We start from the raw sequence: 20,271 nt of genomic DNA on the forward strand, positions 1-20,271 counted from the left end.
GACCAATAAAATTTGATTTGATTTGATTTGATGTCTCGCTCCATCCACCAACGCCACGTTGCACCACAGACTGTCCAGGAGTTGGCGGATGCTTTAGTCCAGGTCTGGGAGGAGATCCCTCAGGAGACCATCCGCCACCTCATCAGGAGCATGCCCAGGCGTTGTAGGGAGGTCATACAGGCACGTGGAGGCCACACACACTACTGAGCCTCATTTTGACTTGTTTTAAGGACATTACATCAAAGTTGGATCAGCCTGTAGTGTGGTTTTCCACTTTAATTTTGAGGGGGACTCCAAATCCAGACCTCCATGGGTTGATACATTTGATTTCCATTGATAATTTTTGTGTGATTTTGTTGTCAGCACATTCAACTATGTAAAGAAAAAAGTATTTAATAAGATTATTTCATTCATTCAGATCTAGGATGTGTTATTTTATTATTCCCTTTATTTTTTTGAGCAGTGTATATATATACAGTATACACAGTGGGCTCCACAATTACTGGCACCCCTGACTGGCAATGCACAAACAATACTTTAAAAAAAAATGAACAATATATTTATAGAGATAAACTCAAAATACCAACGTGAGAAATACTGTACTATATTAATGTTCCAATGGAACCCACCAAAATCATTTATTGATTTAATTAAAAATCAGTGTCATCCAAATCAAGGTTTCACAGTTAATGGCACCCTTAAAGGTTATTGTAAATAACATGTACCAAAATTAAACCAGGAATTAAATTCCACTTATTTCAGTTTATCTAAGTCTTAAGGAACTATATTGAGCAATTACATCACTTCCTGTTGCACTAGGGTATAAAAATGAGGTAACACGCATGCAATATCCCTTTGTCATCCAACACCATGAAGAAAACAAAAGAACTGGCAGTTCAAAAGAGACAGATGGTTGTAGACCTTCATAAATCTGGGAATGGCTACAAGAAGATCCACAAACGATTGAATATACCACTGAGCACTGTCAGGGCAATTATAAAAATAAAAATAAAGATATGGAACAGTTGAAAATCTCACGGGTAGAGGACGCAAATGCATTTTGCCCCCCATGATAGGGAGGAGGGTGGTGAGAGAAGCAACAAAATCCCCAAGAATCATTGTGAAAGAATTGCAGGCCTTGGTGGCGTCTTGGGGTTTCAAAAAGCACCATCAGATGCCACCTCCACAACCACAGGCTCTTTGGAAGGGTTGCCAGAAGAAAGCCCTTTCTGACCCCAAGACACAGACGCAAGCGCTTAGTTTGCCAAACGTCATTTAAATTATGACTGGAAGAAGGTGCTCTGGTCAGATGAGACCTAAATGTAACGTTTTGGTCAGATACAGCATCGGCATGTTTGGCGTCGAAACAGAGATGCATACAAGGAGAAGCACCTCATACCCATGGTGAAATATGGTGGTGGGTCAGTGATGTTTTGGGGCTGTTTTAATTCCAGAGGTCCAGGGGCACTGTTTAAGATTGATGGCATAATGAATTCCACCAAGTATCAGGCAATTTTGGCTGACAATCTGGTTGCCTCTGCCAGAAGGCTGGGACTTGGCCATAGGTGGACTTTCCAACAAGACAATGACCCAAAACATACCTCAAGATCCACACAGAAATGGTTCTGTGACAACAAAATCAATGTGCTGCCATGGCCATTTCAGTCGCCGGACCTCAATCCAATCAACAATCTGTGGGCTGAGTTGAAGAGTGCAGTTGATAAGCGCAAACCCAAGAATGTGAGGGCTCTTGAAAGGATCTGCATAGAGGAATGGTCCAAAATCCCTCCAAATGTGTTCCTTAACCTTGTCAAACATTACAGGAAAAGACTCCATGCTGTTATCCTTGCCAGAGGTGGTTGCACTAAGTACTAAATGAGGAGTGCCAATAATGATGAAACCTTGATTTTGGTGACATTTATTTTGTATTAAATAATTGTATGATTTTGGTTGGTTCCATTGAAACATTAATAAAGTACAGTATTTCTCACATGTTGGTACTTTTAGTTTATCTCTATAATTATATTGTTTATATTTTTTAAATATTGTTTTTGCATTGCCAGTCAGGGGTGCCAGTAATTTTGGAGCCCACTGTATATACAGTGGCTTGCGAAAGTATTCACCCCCCTTGGCATTTTTCCTATTTTGTTGCCTTACAACCTGGAATTAAAATAGATTTTGGGGGGGTTTGTATAATTTAATTTACACAACATGCCTACCACTTTGAAGATGCAAAATATTTTTTATTGTGAAACAAACAAGAAATAAGACAAACAGAAAACAGAAAACTTGAGCGTGCATAACTATTCACCCCCCCAAAGTCAATACTTTGTAGAGCCACCTTTTGCAGCAATTACAGCTGCAAGTCTCTTGGGGTATGTCTCTATAAGCTTGGCACATCTAGCCACTGGGATTTTTACCCATTCTTCAAGGCAAAACTGCTCCAGCTCCTTCAAGTTGGATGGGTTCCGCTGGTGTACAGCAATCTTTAAGTCATACCACAGATTCTCAATTGGATTGAGGTCTGGGCTTTGACTAGGCCATTCCAAGACATTTAAATGTTTCCCCTTAAACCACTCGAGTGATGCTTTAGCAGTATGCTTCGGGTCATTGTTCTGCTGGAAGGTGAACCTCCGTCCCAGTCTCAAATCTCTGGAAGACTGAAACAGGTTTCCCTCAAGAATTTCCCTGTATTTAGTGCCATCCATCATTCCTTCAGTCCCTGCCGATGAAAAACATCCCCACAGCATGATGCTGCCACCACCATGCTTCACTGTGAGGACGGTGTTCTCGGGGTGATGAGAGGTGTTGGGTTTGCGCCAGACATAGCGTTTTCCTTGATGGCCAAAAAGCTCAATTTAGTCTCATCTGACCAGAGTACCTTCTTCCATATGTTTGGGTAGTCTCCCACATGCCTTTTGGCGAACACCAAATGTGTTTGCTTATTTTTTTCTTTAAGCAATGGCTTTTTTCTGGCCAATCTTCCGTAAAGCCCAGCTCTGTGGAGTGTACGGTTTAAAGTGGTCCTATGGACAGATACTCCAATCTCCGCTTTGCAGCTCCTTCAGGGTTATCTTTGGTCTCTTTGTTGCCTCTCTGATAAATGCTCTCCTTGCCTGGTCCGTGAGTTTTGGTGGGCGGCCCTCTCTTGGCAGGTTTGTTGTGGTGCCATATTCTTTCCATTTTTTAATAATGGATTAAATGTTGCTCCGTTTGATGGTCAAAGTTCCGGATATTTTTTTATAACCCAACCCTGATCTGTACTTCTCCACACCTTTGTCCCTGACCTGTTTGGGGAGCTCCTTGGTCTTCATGGTGCCGCTTGCTTGGTGGTGCCCCTTGCTTAGTGGTGTTGCAGACTCTGGGGCCTTTCAGAACAGGTGTATATGTACTGAGATCATGTGACAGATCATGTGACACTTAAATTGCACACAGGTGGACTTTATTTAACTAATTATGTGACTTCTGAAGGTAATTGGTTGCACCAGATCTTATTTAGGGGCTTCATAGCAAAGGAGATGAATACATATGCACGCACCACTTTTCAGTTATTTATTTTTTTGAATTATTTGAAACAAGTTATTTTTTTCATTCACTTGACCAATTTGGACTATTTTGTGTATGTCCATTACATGAAATCCAAATAAAATCTATTTAAATTACAGGTTGTAATGCAACAAAATAGGAAAAACGCCAAGGGGGATGAATAATTTTGCAAGGCACTGTATATATATACAGTGGGGAGAACAAGTATTTGATACACTGCCGATTTTGCAGGTTTTCCTACTTACAAAGCATATAGAGGTCTGCAATTTTTAACATAGGTACACTTCAACTGTGAGAGACTGAATCTAAAACAAAAATCAAGAAAATCACATTGTATGATTTTTAAGTAATTAATTTGCATTTTATTGCATGACATAAGTATTTGATACATCAGAAAAGCAGAACTTAATATTTGGTACAGAAACCTTTGTTTGCAATTACAGAGATCATACGTTTCCTGTAGGTCTTGACCAGGTTTGCACACACTGCAGCAGGGATTTTGGCCCACTCCTCCATACAGACCTTCTCCAGATCCTTCAGGTTTTGGGGCTGTCGCTGGGCAATACGGACTTTCAGCTCCCTCCAAAGATTTTCTATTGGGTTTAGGTCTGGAGACTGGCTAGGCCACTCCAGGACCTTGAGATGCTTCTTACGGAGCCACTCCTTAGTTGCCCTGGCTGTGTGTTTCGGGTCGTTGTCATGCTGGAAGACCCAGCCACGACCCATCTTCAATGCTCTTACTGAGGGAAGGAGGTTGTTGGCCAAAATCTCGCGATACATGGCCCCATCCATCCTCCCCTCAATACGGTGCAGTCGTCCTGTCCCTTTGCAGAAAAGCATCCCCAAAGAATGATGTTTCCACCTCCATGCTTCACGGTTGGGATGGTGTTCTTGGGGTTGTACTCATCCTTCTTCTTCCTCCAAACACGGCGAGTGGAGTTTAGACCAAAAAGCTATATTTTTGTCTCATCAGACCACATGACCTTCTCCCATTCCTCCTCTGGATCATCCAGATGGTCATTGGCAAACTTCAGACGGGCCTGGACATGCGCTGGCTTGAGCAGGGGGACCTTGCGTGCGCTGCAGGATTTTAATCCATGACGGCGTAGTGTGTTACTAATGGTTTTCTTTGAGACTGTGGTCCCAGCTCTCTTCAGGTCATTGACCAGGTTTTGCCGTGTAGTTCTGGGCTGATCCCTCACCTTCCTCATGATCATTGATGCCCCACGAGGTGAGATCTTGCATGGAGCCCCAGACTGAGGGTGATTGACTGTCATCTTGAATTCTTCAATTTTCTAATAATTGGGCCAACAGTTGTTGCCTTCTCACCAAGCTGCTTGCCTATTGTCCTGTAGCCCATCCCAGCCTTGTGCAGGTCTACAATTTTATCCCTGATGTCTTGGCCATTGTGGAGAGGTTGGAGTCTGTTTGATTGAGTATGTGGACAGGTGTCTTTTATACAGGTAACGAGTTCAAACAGGTGCAGTTAATACAGGTAATGAATGGAGAACAGGAGGGCTTCTTAAAGAAAAACTAACAGGTCTGTGAGAGCCGGAATTCTTACTGGTTGGTAGGCGATCAAATACTTATGTCATGCAATAAAATGCAAATTAATTACTTAAAAATCATACAATGTGATTTTCTGGATTTTTGTTTAAGATTCCGTCTCTCACAGTTGAAGTGTACCTATGATAACAATTACAGACCTCTACATGCTTTGTAAGTAGGAAAACCTGCAAAATCGGCAGTGTATCAAATACTTGTTCTCCCCACTGTATATATATATAATAATCGGATTTTCTGGATTTTTGTTTTAGATTCCGTCTCTCACAGTTGAAGTGTACCTATGATTAAAATGACAGACCTCTACATGCTTTGTAAGTAGGAAAACCTGCAAAATCGGCAGTGTATCAAATACTTGTTCTCCCAACTGTATATATACAGTGAGGGAAAAAATTATTTGATCCCCTGCTGATTTTGTACGTTTGCCCACTGACAAAGAAATGATCAGTCTATAATTTTAATGGTAGGTTTATTTGAACAGTGAGAGACAGAATAACAACAAAAAATCCAGAAAAACGCATGTCAAAAATGTTATAAATTGATTTGCATTTTTATGAGGGAAATAAGTATTTGACCCCCTCTCAATCAGAAAGATTTCTGGCTCCCAGGTATCTTTTATACAGGTAACGAGCTGAGATTAGGAGCACACTCTTAAAGGGAGTGCTCCTAATCTCAGCTTGTTATCTGTATAAAAGACACCTGTCCACAGAAGCAATCAATCAACCAGATTCCAAACTCTCCACCATGGCCAAGACCAAAGAGCTCTCCAAGGATGTCAGGGACAAGATTGTAGACCTACACAAGGCTGGAATGGGCTACAAGACCATCGCCAAGCAGCTTGGTGAGAAGGTGACAACAGTTAGTGCGATTATTCGCAAATGGAAGAAACACAAAAGAACTGTCAATCTCCCTCGGCCTGGGGCTCCATGTAAGATCTCACCTCGTGGAGTTGAAATGATCATGAGAACGGTGAGGAATCAGCCCAGAACTACACGGGAGTATCTTGTCAATGATCTCAAGGCAGCTGGGACCATAGTCACCAAGAAAACAATTGGTAACACACTACGCCGTGAAGGACTGAAATCCTGCAGCGCCCGCAAGATCCCCCTGCTCAAGAAAGCACATATATATGCCCGTCTGAAGTTTGCCAATGAATATCTGAATTATTCAGAGGAGAACTGGGTGAAAGTGTTGTGGTCAGATGAGACCAAAATGGAGCTCTTTGGCATCAACTCAACTCGCCATGTTTGGAGGAGGAGGAATGCTGCCTATGACCCCAAGAACACCATCCCCACCTGTCAAACATGGAGGTGGAAACATTATGCTTTGGGGGTGTTTTTCTGCTTCACCGCATCAAAGGGACGATGGACAGGGCCATGTACAGTCAAATCTTGGGTGAGAACCTCCTTCCCTCAGCCAGGGCATTGAAAATGGGTCGTGGATGGGTATTCCAGCATGACAATGACCCAAAACTCACAGCCAAGGCAACAAAGGAGTGGCTCAAGAAGAGGCACATTAAGGTCCTGGAGTGGCCTAGCCAGTCTCCAGACCATAATCCCATAGAAAATCTGTGGAGGGAGCTGAAGGTTTGAGTTGCCAAACATCAGCCTCGAAACCTTAATGACTTGGAGAAGATCTGCAAAGAGGAGTGGGACAAAATCCCTCCTGAGATGTGTGCAAACCTGGTGGCCAACTACAAGAAACGTCTGACCTCTGTGATTGCCAACAAGGGTTTTGCCACCAAGTACTAAGTCATGTTTTGCAGAGGGGTCAAATACTTATTTCCCTCATTAAAATGCAAATCTTTTATAACATTTTTGACATGCGTTTTTCTGGATTTTTTTGTTGTTATTCTGTCTCTCACTGTTCAAATAAACCTACCATTAAAATTATAGACTGATCATTTCTTTGTCAGTGGGCAAACGTACAAAATCAGCAGGGGATCAAATACTTTTTTCCCTCACTGTACATATATATATTTTTTTTCTTTGGAGAAAGAGCCTGACAGTCAGACAAAACTTGCAGGTGAGTGTTCCTCTGTATTAACAGAGCAGAGCATATTGAAGGAAGGCTGTTGTTTGCAGTGGCTCTCTGTTGGGTAGTCATCAAAATGCCTGCTTCTCTGTTATTAATTTAATTAGCTATGTTTTTAATTTAATTTTGAAGATAATGTGACTGATGTCGACGACAAAAAACCCAACCATGACAACACTGGCTCATGGCTCATCCCAGGTGAGTGAGTCCAGGTGATCATTGTAAAGTACTGTAGAACTCTCTTATTAAGCTTAAAAACATGAAATAGTTTAAATCAAATCAAATGTTATTGGTCACATACACATATTTAGCAGATGTTATTGCGGTTTTAGCGAAATGCTTGTGTTTCTAGCTCCAACAGTGCAATAGTATCTAACAATTCACAACAATACACACAAATCTAAAAGTAAAAGAATGGAATTAAGACGTGCAATGTCGGAGTGGCAGTGACTAAAATACAGTATATACATATGAAATGAGTACAACAGTATGTAAACATAATTAAAGTGACTAGTGTTCCATTATTAAAGTGACCAGTGATTCCATGTCTATGTGCAGTTGAAGTCAGAAGTTTACATACGCCTTAGCCAAATACATTTAAACTCAGTTTTTCACAATTCCTGACATTTAATCCTAGTAAAGATTCCCTGTCTTAGGTCAGTTAGGATCACCACTTTATTTTAAGAATGTGAAATGCCAGAATAATGGTAGAGAGAATGGTTTATTTCAGCTTTTATTTCTTTCATCACATTCCCAGTGGGTCAGAAGTTTACATACCCTTAATTAGTACTTGGTAGCATTGCCTTTAAATTGTTTAACTTGGGTCAAACGTTTCGGGGAGCCTTCCACAAGCTTCCCACAATAAGTTGGGTGAATTTAGGCCCATTCCTCCTGACAGAGCTGGTGTAACTAAGTCAGGTTTGTAGGCCTCCTTGCTCGCACACGCTTTTTCAGTTTTGCCCACACATTTTCTATAGGATTGAGCTCAGGGCTTTGTGATGGCCACTCCAATACCTTGACATTGTTGTCCTTAAGGCATTTTGCCACAACTTTGGAAGTATGCTTGGGGTCATTGTCCATTTGGAAGACTCATTTGCGACCAAGCTTTAACTTCCTGACTGATGTCTTGAGATGTTGCTTCAATATATCCACATAATTTTCCTTCCTCATGATGCCATCTATTTTGTGAAGTGCACCAGTCCCTCCTGCAGCAAAGCACCACCACAGCATGATGCTGCCACCTCCGTGCTTCACGGTTGGGATGGTGTTCTTCGGTTTGCAAGCGACCCCCTTTTTCCTCCAAACATAACGATGGTCATTATGGCCAAACAGTTCTATTTTTGTTTCATCAGACCAGAGGACATTTCTCCAAAAAGTACGATCTTTGTCCCCATGTGCAGTTGCAAACCTTAGTCTGGCTTTTTTATGGTGGTTTTGAGCTCCTGAGTTTTGAGCTCCTGGTTTTGAGCTCCTGAGTGGCGCAGTGGTCTAAGGCACTGCATCGCAGTGCTAACTGTGCCACTAGAGATCTTGGTTCGAATCCAGGCTCTGTCGCAGCCGGCCGCGACCGGGAGACTCATGGGCGGCGCACAATTGGCCCAGGGTAGGGGAGGGAATGGCCGGCAGGGATGTAGCTCAGTTGATAGAGCATGGCGTTTGCAACGCCAGGGTTGTGGGTTCGATTCCCATGGGGGGCCAGTATAAAAAAAAATATATATAAAAAAAATTACAAAATAAATACAAAAAAGGTATTCACTAACTGTAAGTCGCTCTGGATAAGAGCGTCTGCTAAATGACTAAAATGTAAATGTAAAATGTTTTGGAGCAGTGGCTTCTTCCTTGCTGAGCGGCCTTTCAGGTCATTTTACTGTGGATATAGATACTTTTGTACCTGTTTCCCCCAGCATCTTCACAAGGTCCTTTGCTGTTGTTCTGGGATTGATTTGCACTTTTCGCACCAAAGTACATTCATCTCTAGGAGACAGAACGCGTCTCCTTCCTGAGCGGTATGACGGCTGCGTGGTCCCATGGTGTTTATACTTGCGTGCTATTGTTTGTACAGATGAACGTGGTACCTTCAGGCGTTTGGAAATTGCTCCCAAGGATGATCCAGACTTGTGGAGGTCTACAATTGTTTTTCTGAGGTCTTGGCTGATTTCTTTTGATTTTCCCATGATGTCAAGCAAAGAGGCACAGAGTTTGAAGGTAGGCCTTGAAATACATCCACAGGTACACCTCCAATTGCTGTTTAAAGGCACAGTCAACTTAGTGTATGTAAACTTCTGACCCACTGGAATTGTTATACAGTGAATTATAAGTGAAATAATCTGTCTGTAAATAATTGTTGGAAAAATTACTTGTGTCATGCACAAAGTAGATGTCCTAACCGATTTGCCAAAACTGTAGTTTGTTAACAAGAAATTTGTGGAGTGGTTAAAAAACGAGTTTTAATGACTCCAACCTAAGTGTATGTAAACTTCCGACTTCAACTGTACATAGGGCAGCAGGCTCTAAGTTGCAGGGTGGAGTAACCGGGTGGTAGCTGGCTAGTGATGGCTATTTAACAGTCTGATAGGCCTTGAGCTAGAAGCTGTTTTTCAGTCTCTCTGTCCCAGCTTTGATGCACCTGTACTGACCTCGCCTTCTGGATGATAGCGGGGTGAACAGGACGTAGCTAGGGTGGTTGATGTCCTTGATCTTTTTGGCCTTCCGGAGAGCCCTGCGGTTGTGGGCGGTGCAGTTGCCGTACCAGGCGGTGATACAGCCCGACAGGATGCTCTCAATTGTGCATCTTTAAAAGTTTGTAAGGGTCTTAGGGGCCAAGCCGAATGTCTTCAGTCCTCCTGAGGTTGAAGAGGCGCTGTTGAGCCTTCTTCACCACACTGTCTGTGTGGGTGGACCATTTCAGATTATCAGTGATGTGTATGCTGAGGAACTTGAAACTTTACACCTTCTCCACTGCGGTCCCGTCGATGTGGATAGGGGTGTGCTCCCAGTGCTGTCTCCTGAAGTCCACGATCAGCTCCTTCGTTTTGTTGAGGGACAGGTTATTTTCCTGGCACCACTCCGCCAGGGCCCTCACCTCCCCCTGTAGGCTGTCTCGTCATTGTTGGTAATCAGTTCTACTACTGTTGTGTCGTCTGAAAACTTGATGATTGAGTTGGAGGCGTGCGTGGTCACGCAGTCATGGGTGAACAGTGAGTACAGAAGGGGTCTGAGCACACACCCTTGTGGGGCCCCTGTGTTGAGGGTCAGCGTAGTGGAGGTGTTGTTCCATACCTTCACCACCTGGGGGCGGCCCGTCAGGAAGTCCAGGACCCAGTTGCACAGGGCGGGGTTCAGACCCAGGGCCCGAGCTTATAGTCAATGAACAACATTCTTACATAGGTATTCCTCTTGTCCAGATGGGATAGGGCAGTGTGCAGTGCGATGGCGATTGCATCGTCTGTGGATCTATTGGGGCGGTATGCAAATTGAAGTGGGTCTAGGGTGTCAGGTAAGGTAGAGGTGATATGATCCTTAACTGGCCTCTCAAAGCACTTCATGATGACAGAAGTGAGTGCCACTGGGCGATAGGTATTTAGTTCAGTTACCTTTGCTTTCTTGGGTACAGGAACAATGGTGGACATCTTGAAGCAAGTGGGGACAGCAATCTGGGATAGGGAGAGATTGAATATGTCCATAAACACTCCAGCCAGCTGGTCTGCGCATGCTCTGAGGACGCGGCTATGGATGCCGTCTGGGCCGGCAGCCTTGCGAGGGTTAACACGCTTAAATGTCTTACTCACATCGGCCACGGAGAAGGAGAGCCCACAGTCCCTGGGAGTGGGCCGCGCTGGTGGCACTGTGTTATCCTCAAAGCGGGTGAAGAAGGTGTTTAGCTTGTCCAGGAGCAAGACGTCGGTGTCCACAATGTAGCTGGTTTTCCCTTTGTAATCCGTGATTGTCTGAAGACCCTGCCACACACGTCTCGTATTTGAGCCGTTGAATTGTGACTCCACTTTGTCTCTGTACTGACTTTTTGCCTGTTTGATTGCCTTACAGAGGGAATAACTACACTGTTTGTATTCAACCATATTCCCAGTCACCTTGCCGCAGTTAAATGCGGTGGTTCGCGCTTTCAGTTTTCTGCGAATGCTGGCATCTATCCACAGTTTTTTGTTTGGGTAGGTTTTAATAGTCACAGTGGGAACAACATCCCCTGTACACTTCCTTATGAACTCCGTCACCGTGTCTGTGTATATGTCAATGTTATTCTCAGAGGCAACCTGGAACATATCCCAGTCCGCGTGATCAAAACAATCTTGAAGCAAGGATTCCGATTGGTCAGACCAGTGTTGAATAGACCTTAGCACGGGTACTAAACTGTTTGTGTTTCTGCCTATAGGAAGGGAGGAGCAGAATGGAGTCGTGATCTGATTTGCCGAAGGGAGGGCGGGGGAAGGCCTTGTAGCCATCCCGGAAGGGAGAGTAACAGTGGTCGAGTCTTTGATGCGTGAGTACTACAGGCAATGTGTTGATAGAACTTTGGTAGTGTTTTCCTCAAATTTGCTTTGTTAAAATCCCCAGCTACAATAAATGCGGCCTCAGGATATGTGGTTTCCAGTTTGCACAAAATCCAGTGTAGTCCCTTGAGGGCCGTCGTGGTATCGTCTTGAGGCGGAATATACACAGCTGTGACTATAACCGAAGAGAATTCTCTTGGGAGGTAATACGGTTGGCATTTGATTGTGAGGTATTCTAGATCGGGTGAACAAAAGGATTTGAGTTCCTGTACGTTATCACAATCACACCATGAGTAGTTAATTAAGTGAGAATGCCAGAGAAGCCGGTGTTTGGAGGATATATTAGCAAACCGTGCCAATACAGAAAATTCTGAAAGTATTCAGACCCCTTGACTTTTTCCACATTTTGTTACGTTACAGCCTTATTCTAAAATTGATTAAATAATTTTTTTACGTTATCAATCTAAACACAATACTCCATAATGACAAAGCAAAAACTGGTTTTTATAATGTTTTGCAAATGTATAAAAAATAAAAAACGGAAATATAAATTTACATAAGTATTCAGACCTTTTACTCTGTACTTTGTTGAAGCACCTTTGGCAGCTATTACAGCCTCGTGTCTTCTGGGTTATGATGCTACAAGCTTGGCACACCTGTATTTGGGGAGTTTCTCCCATTCTTATCTGCAGATCCTCTCAAGCTCTGTCAGGTTGGATGGGGAGCGTCGCTGCACAGCTATTTTCAGAGATGTTCGATCGGGTTCAAGTCCAGGCTCTGGCTGGGCCACTCAAGGACATTCAGAGACTTGTCCCGAAGCCATTCCTGCGTTGTCTTGGCTGTGTGCTTAGGGTCGTTGTCCTGTTGGAAGGTGAACCTTAGCCCCAGTCTGAGGTCCTGAGGGCACTGGAGCAAGTTTTCATTAAGGATCTCTCGTTACTTTTCTCCGTTAATCTTTCCCTCAATCCTGACTAGTCTCCCAGTCCCTGCCGCTGAAAAACATCCCCACAGCATGATGCTGCCACACCCATGCTTCACCGTAGGAATGGTGCCATATTTCCTCCAGACGTGACACTTGGCATTCAGGGCAAAGAGTTCAATCTTGGTTTCATCAGACCAGAGCATCTTGTTTCTCATGTTCTGAGAGTCCTTTAGGTGCCTTTTGGCAAACTCCAAACGGGCTGTCATGTGCCTTTTACTGAGGAGTGGCTTCCATGTGGCCACTCTACCATAAAGACCTGATTGGTGGAGTACTGCAGAGATGGTTGTCCTTCTGGAAGGTTCTCCCATCTCCACAGAGGAGCTCTAGAGCTCTGTCAGAGTGACCATCGGGTTCTTGGTCACCTCCCCGACCAAGGCCCTTCTCCCCCGATTGCTCAGTTTGGCCCGGTCGGCCAGCTCTAGGAAGTCTTGATGGTCCCAAACTTCTTCCATTCAAGAATGATGGAGTCCACTGTGTTCTTGAGGATCTTCAATGCTGCAGATATTTTTTGGTACCCTTACTCAGATCTGTGCCTCGACACAATCCTGTCTCGGAGCTCTACGGACAATTCCTTCGACCTCATGACTTGATTTTTGCTCTGACATGCACTCTCAACTGTGGGACCTTATATAGACAGGTGTGTGCCTTTCCAAATCATGTCCAATCAATTGAATTTACCACAGGTGGACTCCAATCAAGTTGTTGAAACATCTCAAGGATGATCAATGGAAACAGGATGCACCTGAGCTCAATTTCGAGTCTCAGAGCAAAGCGCTTGAATACTTATGTAAATAAGGTATTTCTGTTTTTATTTTTTAAATCCTGTCTTCGCTTTGTCATTATGGGGTATTGTGTGTAGATTGATGAGGGTAAAAATTTATATAATCCATTTTAGAATAAGGCTGTAAAGTGAAGGGGTCTGAATACTTTCCGAATGCACTGTCTATCCTCCATACACCAGCTTCAAGGGCATTATCACTTTTATACAAAGGGTTACCAAGATATTCAAATAATGATTGAGATATTTTTATTAAAAAACGTTATTTTAATGAATTTATTCATACTATTTCATCCTCCACAAGATATAGTCCCGACACAAATCTAGGGTTGCTAGCCAAGCCGGCTGGTCGTTCGTTCTATCGTTTCGGTTGCTGGAGACGCGACCCAGTCGTTCAGTCTTTTTGTTCTGTATCTATGGAAGCGACCCAGTCGTTTGTTCTAAATGTTCCATTGCCATACTGGCTGCCAACGTTCTTGTCCCTCCAAATACCTTTTCTCTGCCGTCGGCGTCTTGGAGCAGCCTCTGGGATAAGTTCAATTGCCCTGGGTGGTACGGACAAAGGATCCAATTCGGGAAAAGTCGTATTTCTAGTTGTAATGCTGGTGAGTTACCGCTGCTTTGATATCCCAAATGTATTTCCTGCTGTATGTAATAAGACAAAAAATGTTCTGGGCTAATAATGTAAGAAGTAACACACACAAAAACTAAATTGTGCAAAGTTGCTTAGAAGCTAGAAGCAGAGCTGCCATGTCTGTCGGCGCCATCTTGTATTCTATATTGCAACAATATCATAGCCATTATCAATGGGCAAAACTATGTTAAACCATTTAAGTGATTGTTGCAGTCAAATTCCTCTTGACTGTTGAGTTACGGTAACTTGGCTTCTCCAAAACTGCACTCTGATGCCGCTGATGGTCATTAGTAGCCTACCAAACTTGCTAATGGTCAATCGCTAATGGTCTGGTACTTAGCATTCTATTGTCCCTCAAATCACTCTGACATCAATGCAAATGCATTCGAAAATCAAATCAAACACTTCATGACAGGCCTGGCATTCAGAGTTTGAGCGGAATAGGATCATCTGTTGCGCAGCAAGAGCCAGCTCCTCATAACTGGTTGATGCATGGAATAAAATAAGTGTTCCTATAAGCCCATTTTGCGCAAAATTTTTCTATAGGCTATGCTATACAATTGCGTGAGAAAACAGTTTTGATGGCCTATATTAAAAAGAAGAGGATCCCATCAGCTTTCTATAAGCTAGGCCTACTATATTTATTTCTCAACTTTGTTCATATTAAGCACATTGCTTCACTTTACAACCAGAGTAGCCTACCTGGCTGGCATGAAAATTAACCGCTGGAAAAGTGTCCTCCATTTGCTATTCAAGTGCATATAATTATTTCCCCTGCCCATGTTCCGACAGGGGCATTATAATGGCCCATTCTAAATCAAAACTGATTTCACACACATATTATTTAGTATATCTAAAGACAAGATTAAATTGAGAATAGTCTGATGGGTGAGAATATTATCACTTGTGAGGCAAGAAACAGCGCATGCATTTTTTTGTGACTTTTTCAAATCATAGTCGCATGCATCATGTAGCCTATAGCCCATTGGCCTGTATGTTTTGGTAAGGTTCTCTTTCTGGATTTATCGACCGATGGCCTGTAAGGTCCGGAAAGATACAGTATATCCATTTATTGTTTTGTTATTATTGTACAACTTTTTTTGTCTAGTGTTCAGCCCAACTAAAAAGCTTAAACTTCAGGAGAACACAGAATCCAGCAAATATCTATTTGAGGATCAACCATCCATCAATTCTTGAGTAAGAAGTACTTTCACTGTATAATGCTGAATATTCTTGTTGATATGGTGGAGCATAAATTAATGAAATCTAGATCTGAGTAGCTTATATTACCGGGTTCAGAGAAGACATTCTGTGTATGTGAGTATAACCTACTCATACATATATATTGTCTTATTCTAGATGAGCCAAAGAAGCCTTTGGAGAAAGCGCCTGACAGTCAGAATAAAACTGCAGGTGAGTGTTCCTCTGTAACAACAGAGCAGAGCATATTGAAGGAGGGCTCTTGTTTCCAGTGGCTCTCTGTTGGGTAGTCATCAAAATGCTTCTCTGTTATAAATGTCATTAACTAGGTTTATCCTGTTATTTTTAAGATAATGTAAAGCAGGATGTCGACCACAAAAACCAAGACCATAACAACATTCGCCCATGGCTCATCCCAGGTAAGTGAGTCTAGGTGATCATTTTGTGGTAAAGTAACACTCTCTTATTAAGATTAAAAACATTAAATAGTTGAAACAATATCATAGCCATTATCAATGGGCAAAACTATGTTCAACCATTTAAACTATTATGATTGTTGCTTTGATTGTAAACCCTGTCTCTTTTTTTTCAGTTGTTATTGCTGTTGCCATCATAATTTTGTTTATGTTGCTCGGTGTTGGTTGGTTAGTGTACAAAAAGCTGAAGAAGGGGTAAGGGTAGTTTCATTATGACACAACAGTACATTCCACATACAACCACTGGCACACAATTCTCACCCCTTCGTATTAAAACAACTTGACTGAAAAGGTTCTGACCCCAATCACAAGTTTACTTTAGAGACCACCAAACTGTTGTGTTCTCAGAAAATTATGTCAGAAATCTTCTGTTTATTTTATTACCACCTACAAGTTATTTCCTTGCCCTTTGTAGTGTTGTGTGTGCACTAGAAATGTATCCTGATTTAATGCATACTGTATCTTACTACATAGGTTTCCAAGCCAGACCAATAATGATATTGAGATGAACAATATGGGAACAGACAGGTAAACTTTTCCACATCAGAATCCCTTGATATATTGATCCCAGGGGTCATGTTAGTTTCTGTTAGTTTCTGTCTCCATAGAGGACATTGTGGTGGTGGAGGAAGGGGTCGTAATAAATGTGAACTCTGATTACTGTATGTCTTATTACTCCTACAGCACTAAGGACCATACTGATGACCTGCCTCCTGATGCTGAGACTCTGGGTCAACCTCAGATTAATGGACAGGTGCTCTCTGACAGGTGAGATCCTGGCTTTTACACTGTTCTGTGTGTATGTCATGGGCAGGATCGAACCCGGGTCTCCCATGGGAGAAACCAACGTTTTGACTGTTAGCCCAAGCAGAAATGTCCTGTTGGGCCGTGGGTGACACTAATTGTGAAGTTGCAGGCAGGGCTACCTCATCACGAGACCATGAGCCCTACTCATGTCCGCTACATGTAGCAGCAGCCATCTTTTGACTTTAAAGTTGCATGTGATGCTACACAAAATGTAATATTTGTGAATCAGTCCTCTGTAATATAGGCTTTGGACATGGACAAAATATGTACCCCTCCCAAACAATATCATTAAATGCAATATAATAATCTCCCCTTTAGCGACCAAGGAGAAGAAGGCGTACTAGGAGTGGAGGACGGAAAGCCGTCAGACAATGACAGAGCAGACACTGAATCCTGTCAGAAGACACATGCTGATTCCCCTCCACTGAATGTACCCAAGGTTGTCAGGTAAATTCTCCACATGAGGACTCCTTTGATAGATCCTCATTATCCATTGAATGACAATCTCATTTCTCCCTTCAGAATTGATCCCATGGATCATGTTAGTCTCTGCCTCTATGGAGGACAGTGTTGTTTGTGGTGGAACATAAGTTTTAACCCTGATGATCACCCTGGTATTGCTCCCACAGGGTTAACGGCCAGACTGATGACGCACAGCTTCTGGGTCAACCTCAGAGCAATGGATGCGTGCCATATAGAAGGTGAGAATGTGTATTTCATTCCAAACACTTTTGTCTGTGTTTAAAGTTCCATGGGATGGTAGAGGAGGTTAAATAACTGTTTGAGGTCATGTTTCCTGATCCAGTCTGTATCTTACTCCACAGGGAATCACACCTGACCGATGGGGCTCCAGGTCAGGGTGCTGGTGAGACTTCACCCCTCCTCTGCAGGTGAGTCAGTCCTCTGTAATTTAGGCCATGAACATGTAGACCATGTGTACCCCCCTAAAACAGATCCTTAAATTCTTATTCATGTAATAATCACCCTTAGAAGCCCAGTAGAGGAAGGTGTGCTAGAAGGGGAGGACAGGAAGCCCACAGACAGTGGGGGAACATACCCTGAATCCTGTCAGAAGACACACGCTGAACCCCCTGACATCAGGTAAACTTCACTACATATTGATACATCCAGTACTCATTGGATGATAACCTCACCAACCCCATCGTCACTTGGTTCATGTTAGCCTCCGTCTCTATAGGGGACAGTATTATGGTGGATCGTGAATGTTGATGTCTTATTTCTTCAACAGGGTTAACAACAAGACCAAGGAACTGACTCCTGATGCACAGAGTCCAGGACCTCCTCAGATGAATGGACGACCTCCCATGTCTAACAGAGTTGCAAAGGAGACCACTGGTCTATTGGACAAACAGGCCTTGGACAAGGACCAAGTCAGCAAACCTGAGTTAATAGTAAGTACTGTTTATGCCAACTGGTGAATTGTTTGTCTTGGTATCTAAAATGACGGGGCTGGTTGTCTTTTTGCTCCAGCATATTTGTAACTCTTGTGTTTTTCCTAAGGACAAAGGACCTAATGACATGGAGTCAAGAAGAGGAGAACTGTAACAAGCGGTGGACGTTTGTATAACAAAAGAGAACCTAATAAGATATGATAAGATACAGTAATATATGATATACAGTGCATATTATAAGATACACATATGTGACTAGCTTCATCATAATCAGTCATATCAACCCCAAGACACATTCTGAGCAGTGTGTTTTAATGAACAGTGATTTTCAGAAACCTCAACAGTTTATTAAGTTAATTTTCTATGCGACAGCTGTAATCTGGATAGGTTAGGAAACATGTTCTAGTGAAATCAGTTGAAATTCAAAAACAGCCCAAGACTTTTAGATAACTAAAATGACAAAATTACTATTATCTAAATTATTATTATCTACATTTTGTATTACTATTGAAAATGACTGCGACTTATGACTGATTATGATACAGCATGTCACATATTAGCTATACAACATTATAATGATATGAAAGTATGGTAAGATCATACTTACACTAGTATTGTATACTATACATACAAGCTAATATATATCACATTCACATGAGAAGATGGATAAAACGTAAACCTCTTTACTATAGACATTTCCAAGGTCATGAGGTCTCAATGTCTTGTGGACATGTCAAATACAGCTAAACATTGACCCAGCGTTATTTACACAGTATATACAAAAGTATGTGGACACCGCTTCAAATTAGTGGATTTGGCTATTTCAGCCACACCGTGTCTGACAGATGTATAAAATCGAGCACACAGCCATGCAATCTCCATAGACAAACATTGGCAGTAGAATTACTAAAGAGCTCAGTGACATTCAATGTGGCACCGTCATAGAATGCCACCTTTCCAACAAGTCAGTTCATCAAATTTCTGCCCCGCTAGAGCTTCCCCGGTTAACTGTAAGTGCTGTTATTGTGGAGCAACAACGGCTCAGCCACAAAGTGGTAGGCCAGCCAAGCACACAGAATGGGACCGTCGTGTGCTGAAGTGCGTAACGTGTAAAAATCGTCTGTCCTCAGTTGCAACACTCACTACCGAGTTCCAAACTGCCTCTGCAAGCATCGTCAGAACAATAACTGTTTGTCAGGGCTTCATTAAATTGGGTTTCCATGGCCGAGCAGCCACACACAAGCCTAAGATCACCATGCGCAATGCCAAGCGTCGGCTGGAGTGGTGTAAAGCTTGCCGCCATTGGACTACGAAGCAGTTGAAACGCGTTCTCGAGAGTGATGAATCCCGCTTCACCATCTGGCAGTCCATCGGACATATTTGGGTTTGGGGGATGCCAGGAGAACGATACCTGCCCCAATGCATAACGCAAACTGTAAAGTTGGAATAATGGTCTGGACCTGTTTTTCATGGTTCAGGCTAGGACCCTTAGTTCCAGTAAAGGGAAATCTTAACGCTACAGCATACAATGACATTCTAGATGGTTCTATGCTTCCAACTTTGTGGCAACAGTTTGGGGAAGGCCCTTTCCTGTTTCAGCATGACAATGCCCCCGTGTACAAAGCGAGGTCCATACAGAAATTATTTGTTGAGATCGGTATGGAAGAACTTGACTGGCCTGCACCTTTGGGATGAATTGGAACGCTGACTGTGAGCCCGACCTCACTAATGCTCTTTTTGCTGAATGGAAGCAAGTCCCCGCAGCAGTGTTCCAACATCTAGTGGAAAGCTCCATATTAATGCCCATGATTTTGGAATGAGATGTTCAACGAGCAGGTGTCCACATACTTTTGGTAATCTAGTTTAGATGAAACATCATTCTCACAGGGCCCAGTCTCGGATGCTCTATTTTACTGAAGCAATTATTAATTATTTCTGAATTGAGAGCTAGCATGTGTCACGGTTTCGGCCGAGGCTGCAGGGACACCACTCTCACGTTTGACCAATTGGTTGACATGTCCATTCGGCTAGACACCCTGCTCGCCACCCGCGGACGTCCTGGGTGGGGGTCGCCCATTCCACCCTCCGGCACCTCCGAGCCGAGTCCCATGGAGCTCGGGGGTGCTGGCGCTAGAGAACGGAGGAGAAGGAGTCCGAGGGGGGCCGTCCCCTGCACCAACTGTGGCCGTGGAGGGCACACTGCGGCTAGGTGCTGGGGAGGGTCTCCAGGAGGACGAGACGGCAGGCCACGCACTAGGGAGTCCTCCCAGGTGAGTAGGCGCCCCACTTACCCAGAGCTCTCTGTCGTGCACCTAACCATACCTGTTTGTTTTT

At 43.2% G+C, this 20,271-nt stretch overlaps 1 protein-coding gene across 1 annotated transcript; it reads left to right on the top strand.

The window, feature by feature from the left end:
• Positions 1 to 11,561: 11,561 nt before the first annotated feature.
• Positions 11,562 to 18,763, top strand: LOC121551122. The gene is made up of 13 exons (XM_041863671.2): positions 11,562 to 11,638; positions 15,151 to 15,239; positions 15,402 to 15,455; positions 15,593 to 15,661; positions 15,835 to 15,913; positions 16,193 to 16,246; positions 16,403 to 16,486; positions 16,844 to 16,972; positions 17,155 to 17,226; positions 17,350 to 17,415; positions 17,516 to 17,626; positions 17,775 to 17,937; positions 18,047 to 18,763. The coding sequence occupies exons 5-13, from the start codon at positions 15,867 to 15,869 to the stop codon at positions 18,089 to 18,091; spliced, it is 771 nt and encodes a 256-aa protein (XP_041719605.1). The 5' UTR covers positions 11,562 to 11,638; positions 15,151 to 15,239; positions 15,402 to 15,455; positions 15,593 to 15,661; positions 15,835 to 15,866; the 3' UTR covers positions 18,092 to 18,763.
• Positions 18,764 to 20,271: the final 1,508 nt, after the last annotated feature.

The sequence above is a fragment of the Coregonus clupeaformis genome, chromosome 35, assembly GCF_020615455.1.
Source record: "Coregonus clupeaformis isolate EN_2021a chromosome 35, ASM2061545v1, whole genome shotgun sequence".
Classification (NCBI taxonomy): domain Eukaryota; kingdom Metazoa; phylum Chordata; class Actinopteri; order Salmoniformes; family Salmonidae; genus Coregonus; species Coregonus clupeaformis.

Bases quoted from the DNA above. Each gene is read 5' to 3' on its own strand.
- LOC121551122 (XM_041863671.2), top strand. From the start codon at position 15,867: ATGTTGCTCGGTGTTGGTTGGTTAGTGTACAAAAAGCTGAAGAAGGG. The intron at 16,247-16,402 runs GTAAACTTTTCC...TTACTCCTACAG, and splicing joins AACAATATGGGAACAGACAG to CACTAAGGACCATACTGATG. The intron at 16,973-17,154 runs GTAAATTCTCCA...TTGCTCCCACAG, and splicing joins AATGTACCCAAGGTTGTCAG to GGTTAACGGCCAGACTGATG.